The following is a 21,422-nucleotide window of genomic DNA, read 5'->3' as shown; positions in this document are numbered from 1 at the left end:
TGAGTCTGTCACAATGTTTAAGAGATTATGTGCCACGTAACCACAACAATAAATAAATCAACAGTAAATAATATAAAAATCTTTATTTGTGATTAATGAATCTTTATTTTGTAAAAAAAAAAAAAAAATACAAAGTCAAACACATTTATGTTGCACATGCAGCCTTGTGAAATTCCACTTCAGCATTGGTGTGTGTAATTCATTTTTCAAATCAACTGCAGTGCTTGTTTTTACCAGCAGAGGTTGTGTTACAGAAACTTCTCAAAAGGATGCCATTTTGCAATAAATTCACCACAAATGCTCCACAAAGACATCATTTGAGTATCACTAAAAAAGCACACACATTATCCTTAAGATTGAAGCCTGATGACCTAGTGAAAGCTTCTATCTGGTGTTCAGTTCGCATTCAATTTGGACATTTATTCGTGAGAATGACCCACAGATGAACTGACTTCGTCTGGTAACTAGGCATGACGTCATCTTAATTTGCATATCTAGATACACAAATCCAAAGGGGAGCGAGATTCATGCAAAGACATGAAGGGCTCTTTGGCGAGAGTCATACGAATGGTGAAACACGCATACATATTTTTGACAGCCATCTCACTCCAGAGCCCCATCACGGATGTAACAAACCACAAATTTGGGGTTACCTTGCAGAAGATGTTGAGACGCGTTGCGCTCACACTAGGAGCCGAAGAGAAGTTTTCAAACAAGCACTCCCACTCCTTGCTGAAGTGGCCCACAAAATCCAGCTGCTTGATGCACAAAACTCTCCTGCACCACACCACACATGTAAGCGGGTGGCAAAGTGCACCTCCTGGCCTCACTTGCTTGCACCTGTTGGTGATGATGATGTTGCTTTTCCTGAAGCTGGGGTAAGGGCACTGATCTCGGAAGACTTCACCTTCCAGTTGCTTGAGCTCTGAACGCTGGTCGCGCAAAAACAAAAACAACAACAAAAAAACACAAAAACAAACACATTTATGTTGCACATGCAGCCTCGTGAAATACAGAACCACACACACACGCAGATACATTTGCACACACATGCACAGCTCCTTTTTGGGTTTTTTGGGCCTCTTTTCCTAAATGCTAAGTGAACGCAGAAAGTTTTTCTCCAAGCTCGTAAAATAAATTTTGAACACAGCAAGACAATTTTTCACCATCCATCAACATTTTAGCAAGCCTGACAAAAAGCCCAAATTTGTTCTATTGACAAGGCTTGGAAACTTACACGATCCATTTAAAGCCGGCTTCATTTTTGATGAATTCAATGATCATTTTAATTTATAAGATACCGCTGACACTTGCAGCGCTATAGTTTTTTGTTTTTTTTTAAGTAACATTTCAGTGACATTGAAATTTTGGTCAACGACAGTAAATGATACAATTTATTGAAGACAGACTGATGAGCCTGTAATTTTATATTGTGTTATAAATGAAAAGAAAAAGCTTAGTCAACATTTTGAAAAGTAGAGTTGTTTGAACAAACATGTTTAATGACGTTTCAAAAAAGCTAATGCATACATATTATACACATATATATATATATATATATATATATATATATATATATATATATATATATATATATATATATATATATATATATATATATACAGTGGGTCCCCGGTTTACGAACTCCCTCTTATATGAACATTTCATCTTACGAACGTGATCTGCGGCGTTTTTTTGTCCCCCCCCCCCTTAAGCAAAAACCTTTCGTCTTACGAACAATCCAACATGCCCCAATATGCCAGTCAATGTGTCCGCGCTATTTGTTTCGCTTTGCTGCGTCAATGAAATCAACTGTTGCCACATGTCATGGTAACGCCGATATGCTATTGCTCTTACAATGTCACAGTCACTGTCCCAGTCACGGTGTCAGTCACGGAGATGCCGATACGCTATTGGTCGATTAAGTTCACAGTCCCGGTCTCAGTCATGGAGATGCGGATATGCTATTGGCCGGCGTCACACCAATCACAGAAATGCCGATATGCTATTGACCGAACGCCTTCATCTAGCTTGATGGCACAGCTGGTCGGGACGGAAGGAAGGAGAGAAAAGGAGTGAAAAACCTAGGTTTTACATAGGTTTGGATTGCCCATCATACGAGCAATTCGATTTACGAGCGTAGCCGCTGAACGGATTAAGTTAGTAACACGGGGGCCCACTGTGTGTGTGTGTGTGTGTGTGTATATATATATATATATATATATATATACAGTGGGCCCCCGGGTTACGAACTTAATCCGTTCAGCGGCTACGCTCGTATCTCGAATTGCTCGTATAGCGGGCAATCCAAACCCATGTTAATTCGTGAGTGCGTGCAACGCGCGCAGAAGCCTTAGGTAAAATCATCACGCTGTATACATAAATTAATATTAAGTGACATAATCTACTGTACAGTTGCATTAAATAACAAATACAAAGGATAAATGACTTTTACCTTTGGAAAGACGTGACTTGTGCTGAGATAAGCAGAGATGAGCAGAGATGAATGCTCTAAGTCAATACGGTAAATCAGATATGCTATTGGTCTTACAGTGTCAAAGTAACTTTTTCAGTCAGGGTTTTCTCTACTTCCTTCCATCCCAACCAGCTGTGCCATCAAGCTAGATAAAGGTGTTCGGCCAATAGCATATCGGCACTTCTGTGATTGACGTGTGACACCGGCCAATAGCATCTCCGTGAGTGAGACCGGGTGACCTTAATCGACCAATAGCATATTGGCGTCTCCTTGACTGACTGATAATTATTTGCACTTTTTTTTTAAACGGTTGGAATGTATTGACATCTTATTGATTAAAACACATTTAAATCTGTGACGATTTTTTGTCCTGCAATCGGCACACTTAATTTCATGTCAACTGTTTTTCCCGACGTGAATTGAGCACGGTGGAAGCGGAGAGGTGGTTGTGTGTGATGCATTTACTAGGCAGCACACTTGTGTGTGTTGCATTTACTAGGCAGCACACTTATGGCTTGTTCGAGCGTCAGTTCACCTTTGGTTACAACTCACAAAATTGCAACAATGACGCTGTCCCAATGCATATCTGGAGATCGCCGACTAACCTGACATGCAATCTTGTCTAGCAACCATTATATGGCGCTGTATCATCACCCGTAATAGGGTGCAGAGATTAACCTCTTGAGTTAATACGGCAACGCATATAGGCTATTGGTCTTACAGTGTTACAGTAACTCTTTCAGTCATGGTGCAAATCACGGAGATACTAAAACATCATCCTCTTATTTCTTCCTTTACCGCTGCTAGTAATTTTAGAAGCTATGTCTAACAGATAAAGTTTGCAAAGTCTTCAAAACATTCCGTTTTTCACTCATTTTGTCTACTTCCTTCCATCCTGTCCCATCAAGCTAGATAAAGGCGTTCGGCCAATAGCATATCGGCATTTCTGTGATTGACGTGTGACGCCGGCCAATAGCATCTCCGTGAGTGAGACCGGGTGACCTTAATCGACCAATAGCATATTGGCGTCTCCTTGACTGACTGATAATTATTCGCACTTTTTTTTAAACGGTTGGAATGTATTGACAATTAATTAAAAAAAAAACACACATTTAAACCAATGACAATTCTTTGTCCTGCAATCGGCACATTTAATTTCATGTCAGCTGTTTTTCCCTTTAGCTGTACAAACACTACACTTAAATGGTAATATATTTAGACACCGTGAGTGAGACAGTCAGTGTGAGATTGTAAGACCAATAGCGTTCACGTTACCGCCATAAGTATCTATTAATGATTGTAGATGACGCAACTGCTGAATATATTGACGCAATTAGGCGAGAACATTTCTACATGCTCAATGGCTGGTTTGACGGAATGCTCGCAAGACGAGAGGTTTGCTCGTAAGCGGAGGACAAAATTCTCCCTGATCCACGCTCGTAAGGCGGAATGTTCGCAAATCAGGATGCTCGTAAGCAGGGGGCTGACTGTATATATATATATATATATATATATATATATATATATATATATATATATATATATACACACAGTGGCTTGCGAAACTATATGGCCCCCTTGAACTTTGTGACCTTTTGCCACATTTCAGGCTTCAAACATAAAGATATAAAACTGTAATTTCTTGTGAAGAATCAACAACAAGTGGGACACAATCATGAAGTGGAACACACTTTATTGGATATTTTAAACTTTTTTAACAAATAAAAAATGAAAAATTGGGTGTGCAAAATCATTCAGCCCCATTGAGTTAATACTTTGTAGTGTCACCTTTTGCTGCAATTACAGCTGCAAGTCGCTTGGGGTATGTCTCTATCAGTTTTGCACATGGAGAAACTGATATTTTTGCTCATTCCTCCTTGCAAAACAGGTTGAACTCAGTGAGGTTGGATGGAGAGCGTTTGTGAACAGCAGTTTTCAGTTCTTTCCACAGATTCTAAATTGGATTGAGATCTGGACTTTGACTTGGCCAATCTAACACCTTGATATGTTTTTTGGTGAACCATTCCATTGTAGCTTTTGCTTTATGTTTTGGATCATTGTCTTGTTGGAAGACAAATCTCCGTCCCAGTCTCAGGCCTCTTGCTGACTCCATCAGGTTTTCTTCCAGAATGGTCCTGTAATTGGCTCCATCCATCTTCCCATCAATTTGAACCATCTTCCCTGTCGCTGCTGAAGAAAAGCAGGCCCAAACCATGATGCTGCCACCACCATGTTTGACAGTGGGGACGGTGTGTTGAGGGTGATGAGCTGTGCTGCTTTTATGCCAAACATAATGTCTTGCCAAAAAGTTCGATTTTGGTCTCATCTGACCAGAGCACCTTCCACGTGTTTGGTGTGTCTCCCAGGTGGCTTGTGGCAAACTTTAAACAACACTTTTTATGGATATCTTTAATGGCTTCCTTCTTGACACTCTTCCATAAAGGCCAGATTTGTGCAGTACACGAGTGATTGTTGTCCTATGGACAGATTCTCCCATCTCAGCTGTTGACCTCTGCTGTTCATCCAGAGCACAGGTGTCAAACTCCAGTCCTCGAGGGCCGATATCCTGCATGTTTTCAAACCTTTTCCCTCAAAAACACCTGATTCAAATGATTGGGATCATCTTGAAGCTCCTGCAGAGCTTGCTAATGAGCTAATCATTTGAATCAGGTGTGTTGGGGAAAGAAAACCGGAAAACATGCAGGATGCCGGCCCTCGAGGACTGGAGTTCGACACCTATGATCCAGAGTGATCATGGGCCTCTTGGCTGCATCTCTGATCAGTCATCTCCTTGTATGTGCTAAAAGTTTGGGGGGATGGCCAGATCTTGGTAGATTTGCAGTAGTCTGATACTCCTTCCATTTCAATATTATTGCTTGCACAGTGCTCCTTGGGATTTTTAAAGCTTGGGAAATCTTTTTGTACCCAAATCCAGCTTTAAACTTCTCCACAACCGTATCTCGGACCTGCCTGGTGTGTTCCTTGTTCTTCATGATGCTCTCTGCGCTTTAAACAGACCTCTGAGACTATCGCAGTGCAGGTGCATTTATACAGAGATTTGATTACACACAGGTGGATTCCATTTATCATCGTTAGTCATTTAGGTCAACATTGAATCATTCAGAGATCCTTACTGAACTTCTGGACAGAGTTTGCTGCACTGAAAGTAAAGGGGCTGAATGATTTTGCACACCCAAGTTTTCATTTTTTATTTGTTAAAAAAGTTTAAAATATCCAATAAAGTGTGTCCCACTTCATGATTGTGTCCCACTTGTTATTGATTCTTCATAAGAAATTACAGTTATTACAGTTATATATATATATATAAAAATAAAAAAATACAGTATATATATATATATATATATATATATATATATATATATATATATATATATATATACTGTATTTTTTTTTTTTTACAGCAAATATTACATACAGTATTTTAACTGGTATGGGTCCAGAAAAAACATGCCTCTGTCAACATCCATCTATAGACAGACAGACACATGCACGCATGCACACGCGCGCACAAACACAAGCAGTCAGTGTGCTGTCCCTCTGGAAGCTTTATTGAGACGGCCACAGATGGATGCAAGCTACACTGGTTTAAAAAAAAACAACAACAAAAAAACACCACAACGCTCACTTATTTATATACATACATTTGAAAAAATAATCATTATCTCAAGAAGGAAGTCAAGAAAGAGAAAGACAAGACAATGAGATATTGGAAAGAAAAACAGAATAAAAAGCCCAAGCAGCTTTTTTAGAGGTCATCCGGCTGCATGTCAATCAAATACACACAGACACAAAAACAAACATGTTGAAGTCCGCTCCAGAAGAAGAAAGGACACAAAGACAAAGGAAAAGCAGATATAAAGGCGCTTCCTGCATGCAGAACGATTTGCAAAATGCATGTGTCAAGCAGCCAAGTGCTGACAGCGTTGCTTGGGTTAGGAGCTTGTTTGAAGCACACCAAGATTTCTTTTGCAAATACGGGCAACGCTTACCTGAAAAAGGTCAAAGCCTTGCGATTCTGTAAGGTCATAGGGCCGAATGATTCCATCCTCTCGGATCAGACGAACCGGACGAAGTTTGCTCACGTCTTCCGTTGACTCTGCCACCCTGACATGTGCGTGCATGCAAACACACAAACATGCATATTACTCACACGAATGAAAAACAGATGATGAAGAGACGCAGACGAGGACGGCAAGCATTGCAGGCACACATATGCTGCTCCTGTGGCTGCAGCGAGTGTCTCACCTGATTTGACCTCTAGGGGCAGCGTGGAACAGGCACAGTCATGTGACCAACCGAAAAGAGGAAGCAATAGAAACAATGTGGTTTGTGGTGGTGGTTTGTTTCGGTTTGCTTTTTTTTTTTTTTTTTTTTAATTGTGGTGAAGGATTTTATATTGATACAAACAAAGAGCCTCTGAGAATACACAAGCCAATCAGCACAGAGCGTGCACATGCAGAAGGAAATTCACCAATAGGCAGCCTGATGCAAGCTAACAGACTGACTCAAAGTTCATCAGGCTTGATGTCCACTGTATTTGTAGCCCAAAGATATTTCTGCGGTCCGACGCAAGCCTTCTGCCATGTTTACAGTCCCGTCAATTTCATGCATGCGCTCCACTTGTACTACTGCTGCTTAGAACAAAGGAGCGTGCTACACCTTCTCAGTGCGGTGTTACTGTTGGCGCTAAGATGATGTGTGCGGTCCTGACTGGCGTTTACAGCCCTGTGGTTGATTGGGAGTTGGGTGCCCCCTTTGCAGTACCTTTTATGTCTCGTGCCAGAGTCAAGATTTGCTCTTTGGACACAAAATGCAGATGGGGGAAGGAACGGACCTTATTTATGGAGTGACAGACAGGTGTAGGGGTCATGTGATGAACCTAGCGTTGGCTAAGGGCCCAAAAGAGTGACACCGGAACTGACAAGTCCACATTCAACTGGGGACGACTTGATGATGATCATTGCACAATGAAGAGTTAAAATGTGAAGGCTGCAGGAGCTTAGGAGAGACAATACTCACATGGCAAGAAACCAAAACAAAAACAATCAAAAAGTCATACCTCCAGTACAACAGAAGCAGAACAAATTAAAATTAGTCAGCACAGCAAAAGAACAGGAATGCTGCGATGGCACTTGGCGCCCGAGGCAAGCAAAAGGCAAGAGGGGGCGTCCCAAAGGCAAGAGGAGCCGGCTCAAAAGCAAGAGGAGCCGGCTTGGATGGGAGTGGACCCTGATCGCTAATCAAAATCAACTGAGCGAAGCAGGGAACTAAGTGATTAGTGTACCTCTGGATGCCCTGGAAGGTGCTGCTGGCCATGTCCACGATGCCACCGGTTGGCCGGACCACAGCGCCCACCAGGCCTTTGCCGATGCCTTTGAAGAACCCCGCCGCACCTTCCTTCTTGGCCCCTGAGGCCCCGGAATGGAAAAATTAGTGGGGCAGTGGCCGCAATGCACAGCCAGAAACATCTCTACGCACCCTCCACCGGTTTGGTGACAATGCCAGTCACTCCGCTGACGACACCCTGCGTGCTCACACAGAAAATATATCGGCAAACACCTGACATGAGGCATGTGCGTAGGCAAGCGTTGAACCCTGCCTACCTTGAGAACTCCTTTCCCGCCTTTGGCCAAATTTCCTCCAAAGTCTTTGGGCGTTCTGTTCATCTCCTCTCTGCGTTTCTGTTGGTACTCTTTGTCCATGGTGATGGCTGCCAGGCCTTTGCCCACTGACCCCGTGATCTTGGACACCACCCCCGCGGCGCCGCCTGTGAAAATGCAGGCAAAATATGGCAATTGCAAGCGCGAAAAAAAAAAATTGTACATAGAAAATAAAACTGAGTAAAAATAGATTTGGAGCGCAGAAAAAAAATATTAAAAAGAAGTTCCTCGCTCAAAATCCCTTTTTGCTTGCTCGCGATAGTCCTCTCTTGCTCAACATCTCGCTCTCGATACTCCTTCCTCCCTCGCTCAACATGGCATTCGCTCAACGTCAAGCTCTCACTCGCTCGAATTGTCCTGTGTGCACTCAGTTCTTGGAACTTGGAATATTTTTTTTCTGCGCTCAAAATCTGTTTTCACTCAATACGCTCAATTTTTTTTTTTTTTAGCGCGCTCGCAATTGTTGCACAAATATAACGCCATAGAAAAATTGTATGCGGAAATCAACAAAAAAGGTACCAAACGGAAACAAAACATTAATGGTTTTAGAAAAGGGAGAAGTGATTTTGACATTGCTGCAAAACACACCAACCCTAACTGAATCTTGCACTTGACAAACACTCCACACAGCTTTCAAGAAAAATCAAAAACTAGCATTTAAAAGCTATTAGGACATCAAGTAGCACTGTCTGCACAACCATTATTTTGATACTTGATTAATCTGTCAATTACATTGTCACAATTTGTTGGTGACTTGGATAAGGAAAGAAACATGTTTGAATGTTTCATTCTCTGAAAAAAAAAAAACCCTCAAAATGACAGTGGAATATAAAAAATACACTCAGAATGACTGACTGTTGACTTGTCAGAAGAAAAGGTGAAAATGAGGGGCGCAACTACTGACAATTTTAGTGTTCAGATATTCTTCTGCCAATTCCGATAATAATAATTAAAAAACAAAAAATATATATATATATTGAATAAGTTCTATTCTTACCAACAGTGTGGCCTAGTAGGCTGCGCATGCCTATGACAAAACCTTCGGCAAACTCTTCCGGACCTTGGACCGCCCCCTGGTGCCGCAAGGATGCGGCAAAGTTACTGTGTACGCCCGGCGCCGACTTGCAGGCGAGCGGGCCTACCTGAAATGGCTCATAAAAAAAAGCTTCCATGCCCTCCGACAGACCTCGGATCAGCCCGAAAGGATTTCCGAGCACGTCCAGACCCAGAACCAGGACATACATCTGCTTAAGGAGCTGCAGGAGGTGCAAGGCAATGTGCGTGAGATGCCCGTCGTTGGGGACAGCGGTGAGGGCGGCCTTTCCCCACCTGCTCGCTGTAGTGGCGCGCCGCAGCTCGCATCAGCTTCTCCCTGCGGTAAAACTGACACTTGACCTCGAAGTAGGCCAGCCTGCAGGGAGCCCAGCGCAGCGGCAGGTCAGGGCGGGTTTGGAGTTTGGACTGCCTTAAACGCAATGCGCACACTCACTTGAAGACCAGGTCGTCCACGTCCGTTAGCGTGGCCCCAATGCTTTTCAGGAGCAGGTTGAGCAACTCGGCCGAGGCATCCTGGCTCGACGGCTCGCCGCCGGGGCCCAGCGACAAACTAAGGTGCAGCTGGAGGCCCCCACACCTTCACTTTTATGATTTGGACCCTGGAAACGTGTGCGTGCGCACTTACTTTGATGGGCGAGATGTGGAAGTGTTCAAAGAAGTTAAGTCCTGATGTGTCACTCAAAGAACTTTCCATCAGTTCGGCCTGCAACAGCTCCACGTCTTTTTGGATCAGATCACTCTGAAAGGCAGGAGATATGGGATTTGCTTCCACATTTCGGGGCCCACTCTTGACTACGTTCACACAATGGAGCTTAATGCTAAATTCCCATTTTTTGGGGGGGTGAAGTCAGATTTTCTAGTGAGGTGGTTCACATTTCCAAATAAATGCAACCTGTGCATGAATTCTGAAGGGTGACGTCACACACAGCGAGCACTGTGCTTAAAATTAGTGTTTTCTGAAGTATCAAAATGGAGGGTCGAATGGAGTAAGTGGCTTTGTTGAAGTGGCTGTCATAATGTCGCCACATCTTTCCAGTTTCCATCAGTTCCATTTGAGGAGGGGAAGGTGGAGGATTTTTCTGGCATTTTCTGGCATTGGCATTTTGTTGGGGTCAGGGCGAGAGACAGAGAGAAAACGTCCACCTGGCACCCCTCCATGGAGTTGTCTCAGCCTTATCCGTTGTTGTTGATTTGTTTTTTTTCAAGCTGCTCATATCTTATAGTCACTTGTAGGTCACGTGGGGGTTTGATGAATGCCACCCGGCTGTTCAGATGGGTCGCTCGACAAAAGTCGGGGTATGAACTTGTTTTAGGACCACATACCCAAGTTGGCATTTGGGGGAAAAAATAAATAAATAAAATAATCGGATCTCTGTTGGTCACACTGCCATTAAATTAACAACAACAAAAAAATCAGATGCAGGTCACATAGGGGCAGAACAAACCAAATGCCAAGTCCATTCTTGCCATCCACATCCAATTTTCCTAATTGAGTCTGTGACATGTGGGGCATTTGCTAAATGAATGATAACGGTGTGTAAAAAGAGCGCTTCAAGCGGCTGGCAGTGGCGTGGCGTGGCGTAGACTGGTTCTGGTGATTCCAACTCATTGGCCTGCTAAAATTTCCAGGACTTGAGCAACACATGGCTTATAATGACCATATACACTGTATTTGAGCTGGAAATAGCAAGCCTTTGCAGTGAGCCATGCACTGCATTCAAGTGAATGGGAGGCAAGCAAGTCTCAAAACGTCATCCTCTTCCTCCGCTGTCATTTTTAAATTTGCACGAGTTGAGTTCCATTTGCTGTCATCTCTGGATAATATTTAGTCCTTATTTGAAGGGCACCTGTTTCCCATGAGGTGTCAAGGCCCTACCTTGCGGCCCTCGGCGTGGAGGTCGGCATCGGGTGTGAACAGAGCCATGATGGCTGACAAGAAGCCTTGGTCAATCTTCACCGCCATCTCCTGGACCAATGCCATGAAGTATCTGGCAAAAGGTGTGCGCGTGAGAGTGCAAGGTACAAAAACTGTAGTGTCGGTGATGTCACCGCCCCACTCATGCAGCAATGTCATGAGACCTACTTGAACTGCATGACGCTGCTGTGCTGATTAAAGCGTGTGATGACGGACACGTCGATGAAGGGCTTGGGCTCTGCAGGTGTGGGCAGAATGGCGAGCGGTCAGGACCACACAGCAACAAAACCAGGGAAGGGCGAGCGCTTGCGCACCTGAGTCTAGAGCCACGGACTTGGGCGGAGGAACCGGATGGAAGGCGATAGGGAAGATGGCACCTGGGAGTTGGTTGTCCACCTGGACACATATGCCACATACATCAATCAAAGCGCCCATCAAAAGCCACCTTTTGGAGTGTGTGTGTGTGTGTTTCTGCAGAATCATGTGGGGTTGTGAGAACGCCTCACATGAAAAAAAAAACAAAAAGCTTTGAACTGTTTACGCTATCCAATGGAGGGGAGATGGCTTTGTCATCTCCAAATGGCATGACATTCACATTCTCCAATGGAGGGGAGATGGCTTTGTCATCTCCAAATGGCATGACTATATAAAATGCCCTTCTGCTGGTATTTTGGCTTTTGCCAAGATCAGCTATCCTTTGGGGTTCATATTGAGGACCGTGGGGAGAAAAAACCTAGGTCCTGGTTAAACCCCTATCCCACTGAGAAGGAATGCTGGCGAGTGTCTGCCAAAGTAGCATCTTTTTTTTTTTTAATCTCCTCCAGGGTTCAAGGTTGCTACAAGGTCAGAAGATGTCAACAGATGTCGCTCATTGCATTTTCAAACTTTTATTCTTACATGAGGAACGTCTGGCGACCTTGAATGAACCAAGGAGGAACTTAAAAGAGCCACTGCTTTCGCAGACATTTGCTATTGTTCACCTCATTTATTTTGGACTACACACAGCTCATTTTTGGCATGGCTCTTATATCACAGCGTGCAATGCCCACCCCCCACCCCTTCCAAAATTAAAAGGAAAAGCCATGGCAAAACACTACCAATTCAAATGTTGGTTTAGGGTTAGGACAAGGGCTTGGACTGGACTAAAAAACCTAAAAAGCTAATGTGCTAAATGAGGTATGAGTGTTGGTGCACATGTGCATGTGGAGCTGCCAGAAGGGCACTCGCAATCTAAAGGGTCCAATCCGGGTGACAGGAAAGCGAGCGAAGGAGCCGCGCCCACCTGCAGCCAGTGCAGTTGCGCCCGAAGGCTCTGCTGGTGCTTAGATCGTTTAAGTTCCACCTGGATCCCTGATAGGAAGTTCCTCCGGAGTGGGCAGGAAAAGGGTCCGCGCATCATCATGATGGTGGCGCCTAGGTTAACCTGCCAGGGACATAACGCACATCACACAGGGCCCCGCGGCAAGGCGGGCGGGCCGCTCACCTCCAGCTCGGCGTCCAGTTTGGTCCAGCCGGCCAGCGACTGGCCGCTCTGCAGGCTTTGGTATGCCTTCTCCAGCAAGTTGATGTGCTTCTGACTCAGCGGCTTCCAACGGTTTTTCGGCTTCATCTCCCACACCACGCCGGAACTGAGCGTGCACATGCCAGCTGACATCAATATCTTTTAAGATAGGCTTAAAGTTCAAAGGGCGAGGCTACACACACAATACAAACACCTGGGAATGCCAATGTAGGCCACTTCCCGGCGGCCGGCGTTGTCAACCAGGGAGAGGCCCAGGTTCTGGAGCGACAGGCGAACCCCCTGCTGGAACTGTTCCAGCTCTTCGGCCTGCCGAGCCTTGGTCACCACGGCCATGTCTTCGGTAAAGATGAGTATGCGCTGGCGCCCGTCCAGGAAGGACACCCAGTGGACCTCCGACAGGCTGTCGTACGAGAACTGGCCCACCTCATCCTGGGCCGACAAAACATGGAAGACCTGTATGTGCTCCTCCTATGTTATGCCCCTAGTCCTGATTGAGTCACGTTGACGTCTTGTCATGTTTCTAGTCCTGCTCTGTCGTGTTTACAGTCCAGTCTTTGACGCTTATAAGCCACTTGAGCGAGTGTGCTAAACATAGAAAAAATAAAAAACAGAAGTGGACCTTGAGAAGGTCAGTCTCTCCAGAATGCTCCATGCACCTCCAGCTGAGCGTTCGGACCCCGGTGGGGTCGTCCCAAACAAAGCGTCGCGCCTCGCCGGGTTTCAGCTGGTGGACGGCAGATGAACCACTGAAAGTGACAAAGGACAGATGGGCATGGCTTAAACCTCCCCATTTTTGGCAAAAATTGTAGCAGAACAAAACAATGGACGCTGGGTGTTATGTTCAAGCAACATAGAACATTTAATCAACAACAAACAAGATGACAACCAGGTTCCAACCTAGTTGAACCTAGTTGTCTTCCTTCCTGTTGTTTATTAAATGTACGTTTAATCAACAACAAATAGGAAGACAACCAGGTTCCAACCTAGATGAACCTAGTTGTCTTCCTTCCTGTTGTTTATTACGTGTTCTAGGTTGCTTGAACCTAACACTAATTTTATCCTTATATACAATTATCAAACTGGGCACAGCATGGTCCATTTGGGCAAGAATACTTCTCACAGGGCATAATCTTGAACCCATCCTATGGAGCTATCATATAACCAATTTCATGACAAACTATTCAAGAGCATCCTTTTTTTTTTTTTTTTTTTTTTTGGGGGGGGGGCATTGAATTGCATTTAAAAAGCGACATTTAGCTTAGGGTCTTTCAGTCGAGGTAGTTCCGTTTTTCTGCATGTATTCAAGCACATCCATGAGTGTTTAGGTCACACATGACTTGGTGTAGAGAGAAATGAATAGATGAGCATTTTGCCTGCTCTCGCACCTCTGCTTGTAGCTGACATCCACCCAGGGCGTGTGGTTGAGAAGGAGGGCAGGGGCTGCCCCCTCATAGTAGTCGGTCAGACCGATGACGGCCGAGTGGTCCGACACGTTGACATCCACCATGACGCCGCCGCACTGTGCAGCCCCACACAAGGGTCAGCCTGGCGCTGGTCGACAGCAACGCCGGCGGCAGCTTACCGTGTCCACGCTGAGCAGGGTGCCGTTGTCCTGGCGGTCGAAGAAGAAAAACTTGGACGCCCGCTCAGACCCCACTGCGCGCACGCACAGCTTGCCTGACATGCTCTCGGGCCACAGGGGGAGGCACTGCAACGCAAAGTGGCCATCAGCGCAGCGGCTCTCGCCTTTCGTGCAATGCAACAATCATGGAAAAAAGAAATCATCCAATGCGAAAAATAAGCAAGAACTGACCACAGTGCAACCATGTGGCGAAATGAGGGTCAATTCTTACTTACTAACAACTTCTTACTAACGAGGCATTCAAGCAAAATGATGCGCAAGCTAATGAAGGCCTTTTCTTTTTACATAAGCTGTAAATGTGAAGTTACATTTGAAAATGATTTCAAAAACTGTTGTCCAAAGATTTTGCATTTTTTTTTCACGAAAAATAAATCCTCACTGTAATCATCCAGAATGAAAAGGTTAAAAAAAAAAAAAACTATATAAATATATATATATATATATATATATATATATATATATATAAATATATAAATATATATATATATATATATATATATATATATATATATAAATAAATAAATATATATATATATATATATATATATATATATATAAATATATAAATATATATATATATATATTTATATATATATACAGTATATATATATATATATATATATATATATATATATATATATATATATATATATATATATATATATATATAAACTAAAACTAACCTCTGTTTTTCTTCGTCTCATCAGGTTTTACAGATTCCTGTTTCTTTTCTTTTCAAATGTGCAAAATAAATGTGTACAACACGAATACCGCTACTTTCTTTCGATTTATTTGGAGCTCCACTCACCTCTCATACAATTGTGAGTGCCCTGCACAAGTTGCCACAAAGCTGTGCGTGAATCGGAATTGCCTCATTCTACTAAAGCTGATTAGGAAATAAAATCTGACTGAAATTGGAATGTCAATTTCAGCCCCGAAAAATGATTAAACCTGGGAAAAACATCAGACACAACCAGCCGCGCAACTAGTTCTTCTGGGCCTCGAAGGCAATGCCCTGCAAGACAATCAAGGTGACAACAGACCAAAAACTAAGTTGGGCCGAGAAGGCACTGACCTCGGCAGAAGGGACGTAGTACCACTTGGTGGCGGAGCCCACCACTTCGCCGACCTCCAGCTCGTAGGACGACTTGTTCACCAGCATGTAGAAGGGACTCATGGTGACCATCTTGGTGAGGTTGAAGCTGCTCATCTGGATGCTCACACCCACCTTAGGCAAGAAACGCATCGACTTGACTTGGCTCAGCTCGAGGACGAGAAGGGGTGGGCTCTTACCAGGAAGTCGCTTTTATTGTTGCCGGGGCATCGCACGCAGCCGTAACTGCCCACCGCATCCAAGGAGAAGGCGTCAGACCAGGAGCTGGTGGACACGGTCAGCTGAAGCTGGGAGGAGCGCAAGGAGATAAGCTTTCATGAATGTTTTCAAAGAAACCGGAGAAGGCGACAGCGCCTGACCTTGTTCTTGCTGAGGATGTTCTTTCTGCGGAAGGAGAAGAGGACCACGTCCCTGAGGTCGGAAGGGTGTTTGACACTGACGTCTTCCGCCCGGTACCGGAGGACCCGGTGCGTCTTGTTGATGATCCAGAAGGGACTGAAGATGGAGAGCAGAAGGCGGCCCGGTACCGGGGACACGTGGATGCTCAGGTCCAAGGTCAAGGCAGCGTCTGAGTCGCTCAAGAGGCACACCGCAAGGAACTCAGGCATGTTCCGGTCTATCCGCAGGTGCCCGTGCCAGTCGCGGCCCTGGTAGCGCAGCAGAACTAGCGAAATGATCTCGCCGGACACGCGTGCGTTCAAAAGGTCCGCCGTGCACCCCTCCTCAAGCTCGTAGGCGTCCGCGCAATTCTGCCAAGTGAAACGAACAGGCGAACTTAACTGCTGCAGCTGGCCTTGACTCTCCATGCTTTTTTATTTTTTCTCTCCACTTTCAATGAAGTCACAGCTTGGCGGCGAGTCTCGGGATACCTCCATCATGTATCGGAGCGTGTAGGGCAGCAGGTTCTGCAGCGTGGCCACGGGGTGCAGGTGGAGCACATAGGCCGGGTCCCAGTCGTCCTCGCCGCGGCTTCCGATGTGGGCCAGGGTGTCAGGCTCGGCCAGCGTGCCCACCATCAGCGGGAGGACACTGCCGCCCCTGTCCAGCGGGGGGCACTGCAGCAGAGAGCGCACCTCCGAGCTGCGGTGCACTTGCTCTTTCCAGGACAGGCACGTGGATGACGGCCCGTACTGGCACGACGGGACGGATGCCGGACGCACATACAGCTGGCACCTGCCATGTTAAACATCTCCACATGCGTATTTACTTCAACTACAATTAATCATTCATTTTTAAAGACTGCAGTTCAATATAAGGGTCATTTTTTCATTGTATTATCATTCATTCATTTAATTACAATGAATCACTTTCATTCACTGGAATAATAAAAAATCTTAAAATAAAAAAACGCGCATGAAATTAATGGGTTTTAAAACTTTTGTACCAAATACAGTGGGCCCCCGGTCTACGAACTCCCCCTCTTACGAACTTTTCGATTTACTAACGTTGACCGCGGCGTTTTTTGTCCCCCACTTACGCACAAACCTTTTGTCTTACGAACAATCTGACATGCCGCCGGAAAATGTGTTCGCACAATTATTTTCGCTTTGCTTGCATCAACGAAATTAATTGTTCACGCTTGTCACGGTCACGCTGAACGCTATTGCTCTTACAATGTCACAGTCACTGTCTCAGTCACGGTGTCAGTCATGGAGTCAGTCACGTAGATGCCGATATGCTATTGGTCGAATCAGGTCACAGTCCCGGTCTCACTCACGGAGATGCGGATATACTATTGGCCGGCGTCACGTCAATCACAGAAATGCCGATATGCTTGGCTGAACGCCTTCATCTAGCTCAGTGTTTCCCAACCTTTTGATCACCGCGTCACATTTAAAGCCTTGAGGATGTTGTCCGCGGCACAGTCATTGACGTAAATTTAGACAGCGGACCGGGGGGATAATTTCCCGCGGCACAACTGACAATATCTGTGCCGCGGCATCGTGCGGTTGAAAAACATGGATCTAGCTTGATGGCACAGCTGGTCGGTGTGTTGTGAAGACTTTGCAAACTTTATCTGTTAGACGTGGCTGCTAAAATTGCTAGTGGTGGTAAAGGAAGAAGTAAGAGGATGATGACAATAGAAACCAAGCAGGAGATAATAAAAAAATACGAAGGAGGCGCACGCATAGTTAACCTTGCTCGTGAGTATGGCCGGAACCGCTCAGCAATCTTCTAAGGGCAAGACTTTCCTTGCCGGGGTACGGACCTCGGTCGACAACAAAATGGAGAGGCTCCTTCTATTATGGATTAAAGAGAAGGAAATCGCTGGTGATATGTTCTCGTTTGAGAAAAGTTCCTGTTTAAGAAAATAAATCAATAAATTCTGCGGGTTGGTCTCTGCTCCCCTCCGCCTCCACCCAGCTCAAGTCACGTAGCCCCAAAGGTAAATGTCATTTTTCCTTTGTATATGTTATTTAATTTAACTGTACAGTAGATTATGTTACTTATTTTTAATATGTGTATAAAGTCGTGATGTTTTTACCTAAGGTTTTTGCATGCGTTGCACGCATTCACTAATTAACATAGGTTTGGATTGCCCGTCATACGAGCAGTTCGAGTTACGAGCGTAGCCGCTGAACGGATTAAGTTCATAACACGGGGGCCCACTGTACAACAAATTTGAGAATATATGACAGTAAATAGGATATCCATGCAATTATTTTTAATTTATTGACAATATCTTTAATTTTTTGAAAAGTATCCTAATAAATTCAAGCATAAAACACCAGTTCATGCATAAACTTAAGAATAATATGCCGACACTAACACTAACACTTTCTTAGTTTAATTTTGCAAGATTTTTATTTATTTTGATTTACTTCAAACTACTTTATTATAAACTAATTAGCTAAGTAAAATTGTGTAAATCTTCAATGTTTACACGACATCAAATTGTAAGTTGGATTTGAACTAATCATCTGTTTATTGATTATCATTGATGGCAATAGATGTAAAATCTACATTTTTAGCGTTTATAACATATAAAAGGCCAAATCCACTTGTGCCAAACTGGCATTGAATGAGTTGATGACTCAGTGATTGGGGACCATCGTGTAATTTATAGAACAAATAGGGAGGCAAAGGATGTAATGCGGGTGTGGAACGACAACAGCACCTATAAGCATCCAGCGGGATGTGGAATTCCTTCTCAGGGTGGGCTAGCCCGAGCGGCTGCAGGCCATGGGCCGAAGACCAGAACTTGAGTACCTCGAAGGGCATGGAGAAGTGGTTCCGGATCTGGAAGGCAAAGCAGGCGAGCGATGGACCCCAGAGGAAGGCAGAAAGACGGAGGCGGCCGGGCAACGTACCTGCAGGGGCGAGCGAAAGGTTACCAGCTTGTTGCCGTCGCCGGCATCAATCTGGACCACCAGCGACACGGCCCGCTGCAGCTCAGGACCGCGGATGTTGTAGAGGCGGCGGCCCGGCTTGTCCACGGGGACGTTGGCGATTTCGCTATAGCCCAACGGCACTGCCGGTCAAACGAGAAGATCTAGCTTCCGTTAGCTTCAAACCAAAATATATGCCACTTCCTCTTCACTTTTGCTCAAACATGCGTTGACCCTCTTTTTTGTTGTCTAATATCCACCCAATTTTAGGATGATGGGAGAAACACACGTCTAGGGTAGGTTTTTGTTTTTCTAATGTTTCACCTAGACCTGGAATTCTCCCAAATGGCGAGAGTTAATGAGTAAAATATGTGACCGGGCCTGATTTTGTTGTTCACAAAAAGTATGATATATTGAAAACCACGGACATGGCATACACAGCCTTATAATCATGATCATCAAAGAAGAAAAAGAAAGGTTCTGACCAACGGTGATATGAAATAAGCAGCTCTCCTGACGCTGGAGAGCCGACAGTTTCCCTCGGGACGAGGGCTCGAAGACGCAATATTCCAGATCCATGCTGTGTTGGGTTGGCAGCTCGTGCACTTTGCCCAGCTGCCCCCTCACCGGCCTCAAGTTGGCGCTGTGCTGCACCAGCAGTGGTATGCCTAGCTCATTCACAATGGTGAACGGTGCTTTCTCCTTCATGGACAGGTCGAAGGTGGACGCCGTGCTCTTAGAGAAGGCCTGAATGCAATAGGGGAATTGGACAACTCATCGTCATCATCATCGTGCACGCTATATGCATTATATGAAACCATGCTGGACGGTGAATTGGCTTTTGACCTTGGCAAGTTTTCTGAAGACGTTGAGGCTGCAGCGCGACAAGGTAACGTTCAGGGTATCGCTGGAGCAAATGTTGATGGCTGTGCATGGTTCCGGTAGGATCACAAAGTCGTCTCCGTGGACCGGACTTTTGTCTTGCACCGGATTGGTCTTCAGCTGCAAAAACATGACTTCTGCTTCATATTCATCATTGTGTGGAGGAAATATTTGCCATCAGCACTCCTAATGCCGTAAACTGACATCAAATGAAAAACATGAGGACCTCATTTTACATGGCTACATTGAATAGCTCATTTGAACAAATAAATGAGTTGCCAAAACATCACTTATGATGAATAAACTTACTTACTCTTTAATTAAATAACAGTATGATAATAATTCCAGTAGATAACTTGGAATAGCTATCAAAGAAATGGTCATTTGGGTTTTGCAATCAACTAGTGATCATAATGTATTGAACGTCCATGTGAAAATTACCTCCAGGTCGAGGTTCCACCTGCGGGCGCCAGCGTCCACACGCTCAATCAGCGGCTCCCACATGGCATGGATCTCATTAAAGTAGTTCACCTGCAATATCACCAGAGGAGAAAAAAAAAAAGCATCCAGTACAAAATTTAAATTCATTTTAGTCATGTGGTTTATTTATATGTGGTTAATTTACGTATATTATGTACAATGCTGAAGAGTGCCATTATGATTACCTAGGGATGCTGGAGAAAAAGCAAGTAAAACAATTTACATGAGGGCCTGTCAGAGAAATCTCAGAAAAGAAGACTAGGACAAGCCTAGCTGCTTAAACAGCAAAAAGAGTAACTCAGACCAGCCAAGATTGACTTTTCTACGCCGGCGCAGGGAAAAAAGCTTGAGCAAATGTAACTCGTGGGTCTTCCAACGCCAGTTTTTCCCTTGCCCAGCCGTTCCCCCCGGCTTTTATTGAATAGAAGCATAGCAGATTACAAGACACAACAAAAGAGCCAGCCGGGCGCCACCGGCAGCTGGGCCAAGGTCCCGGCTCACACTTTCGTGCGTCAACAGTTCTATCTAAGGACAGGGTCAAGATGAACTAGGATTGCATAAATGGGTAACAATGAACTAAGAACATAATGATAACAACCTAATATATGATTCCCTTCACAGGGCCCGAAAGATCAATCGACGCTATGGTTTTATCAGCCAATATTAGCGCTTAAAAATTATTGAGAATAAACCGAGGGCTTTTTTTTTCTTTTATGAGCATGAAAAAGCTCCAATCAGGAAATAAAAATGGTGGAAAGCTTGATTTCCATCCCCAACGCTGAAAGAACAAAAGAGGTTACCTCCAGAGTGATATTGGCTTTGAGTGTCAGGAGCGAGGACCAGTTCTTGGCTGACCCACTGAAAGAGGACTCGGCCAGGAGCAGGGGAACGGTCCGGTGACCCAGGCCTGATTCCAGAGTCACCTGGATCACCTGTAAAGCCAAGACCGGGTCAAATCCCGGTCCGACTGCAAAGACGTCTCCACTTGCGGGTCTTACGTTGACTTGGGCGGCAAAGTGCTGACCAACGTTAGAGTCCTGTTCCCTGATGTTCTCTGTGACCTCGCTGGCCTGGTCCACACCCAGGAACCAGTAGTTGCAGTCGTAGACCATCTTGGTGAGCCACAAATCATTGAGGTCTTCCTGCTGCTCTTCGGTCTTCTCGGCATCCCGTCCACTGGCCGTAATGGCCGCCGTGATGGTGCTGACCGTATTCAGGATGCACGGAGAAATCTGGAACAAACATAAGGGCGAGCAAACGTCAGGACCCAACACGAGCGTGTAACCTCCATTGGAAAGCCTATGACGCAGATTTAAAAGCCTCAA

At 44.8% G+C, this 21,422-nt stretch overlaps 1 protein-coding gene across 12 annotated transcripts in view; it reads right to left on the bottom strand.

Moving 5' to 3' along the window:
* The window catches only part of vps13c (vacuolar protein sorting 13 homolog C), a 101,917-nt gene that overhangs the window by 12,891 nt on the left and 67,604 nt on the right, over positions 1 to 21,422 (bottom strand). For 4 of the 12 annotated variants that reach the window (XM_088412752.1, XM_088412755.1, XM_088412758.1 and 1 more), the window contains 30 exons: positions 20,898 to 21,329; positions 20,059 to 20,148; positions 19,582 to 19,737; positions 19,221 to 19,482; positions 18,718 to 18,878; positions 18,525 to 18,646; positions 16,276 to 16,579; positions 15,766 to 16,155; positions 15,586 to 15,693; positions 15,368 to 15,520; positions 14,233 to 14,358; positions 14,036 to 14,169; positions 13,270 to 13,396; positions 12,844 to 13,079; positions 12,612 to 12,756; positions 12,411 to 12,551; positions 11,443 to 11,524; positions 11,297 to 11,366; positions 11,090 to 11,201; positions 9,839 to 9,952; positions 9,647 to 9,774; positions 9,487 to 9,568; positions 9,300 to 9,413; positions 9,155 to 9,230; positions 8,101 to 8,264; positions 7,976 to 8,021; positions 7,782 to 7,905; positions 6,487 to 6,601; positions 841 to 932; positions 654 to 777 (listed from right to left, as the gene is read on the bottom strand). In XM_088412752.1, the coding sequence (XP_088268878.1) occupies positions 654 to 777; positions 841 to 932; positions 6,487 to 6,601; positions 7,782 to 7,905; positions 7,976 to 8,021; positions 8,101 to 8,264; positions 9,155 to 9,230; positions 9,300 to 9,413; positions 9,487 to 9,568; positions 9,647 to 9,774; positions 9,839 to 9,952; positions 11,090 to 11,201; positions 11,297 to 11,366; positions 11,443 to 11,524; positions 12,411 to 12,551; positions 12,612 to 12,756; positions 12,844 to 13,079; positions 13,270 to 13,396; positions 14,036 to 14,169; positions 14,233 to 14,358; positions 15,368 to 15,520; positions 15,586 to 15,693; positions 15,766 to 16,155; positions 16,276 to 16,579; positions 18,525 to 18,646; positions 18,718 to 18,878; positions 19,221 to 19,482; positions 19,582 to 19,737; positions 20,059 to 20,148; positions 20,898 to 21,329 (4,530 nt within the window). Of the gene's footprint in view, positions 1 to 653; positions 778 to 840; positions 933 to 6,024; positions 6,258 to 6,486; positions 6,602 to 6,742; positions 6,755 to 7,781; positions 7,906 to 7,975; positions 8,022 to 8,100; positions 8,265 to 9,154; positions 9,231 to 9,299; positions 9,414 to 9,486; positions 9,569 to 9,646; positions 9,791 to 9,838; positions 9,953 to 11,089; positions 11,202 to 11,296; positions 11,367 to 11,442; positions 11,525 to 12,406; positions 12,552 to 12,611; positions 12,757 to 12,830; positions 13,080 to 13,269; positions 13,397 to 14,035; positions 14,170 to 14,232; positions 14,359 to 15,367; positions 15,521 to 15,585; positions 15,694 to 15,765; positions 16,156 to 16,275; positions 16,580 to 18,524; positions 18,647 to 18,717; positions 18,879 to 19,220; positions 19,483 to 19,581; positions 19,738 to 20,058; positions 20,149 to 20,897; positions 21,330 to 21,422 lie in introns of those variants that run through there. The other 8 variants (XM_088412754.1, XM_088412762.1, XM_088412763.1 and 5 more) reach the window with 6 other exon arrangements.

Source organism: Hippichthys cyanospilos, chromosome 4, assembly GCF_059441005.1.
Source record: "Hippichthys cyanospilos isolate Australia breed blue-spotted pipefish chromosome 4, RoL_Hcya_1.0, whole genome shotgun sequence".
Lineage (NCBI taxonomy): Eukaryota > Metazoa > Chordata > Actinopteri > Syngnathiformes > Syngnathidae > Hippichthys > Hippichthys cyanospilos.
This window is presented reverse-complemented; position numbering and strand designations above follow the sequence as displayed.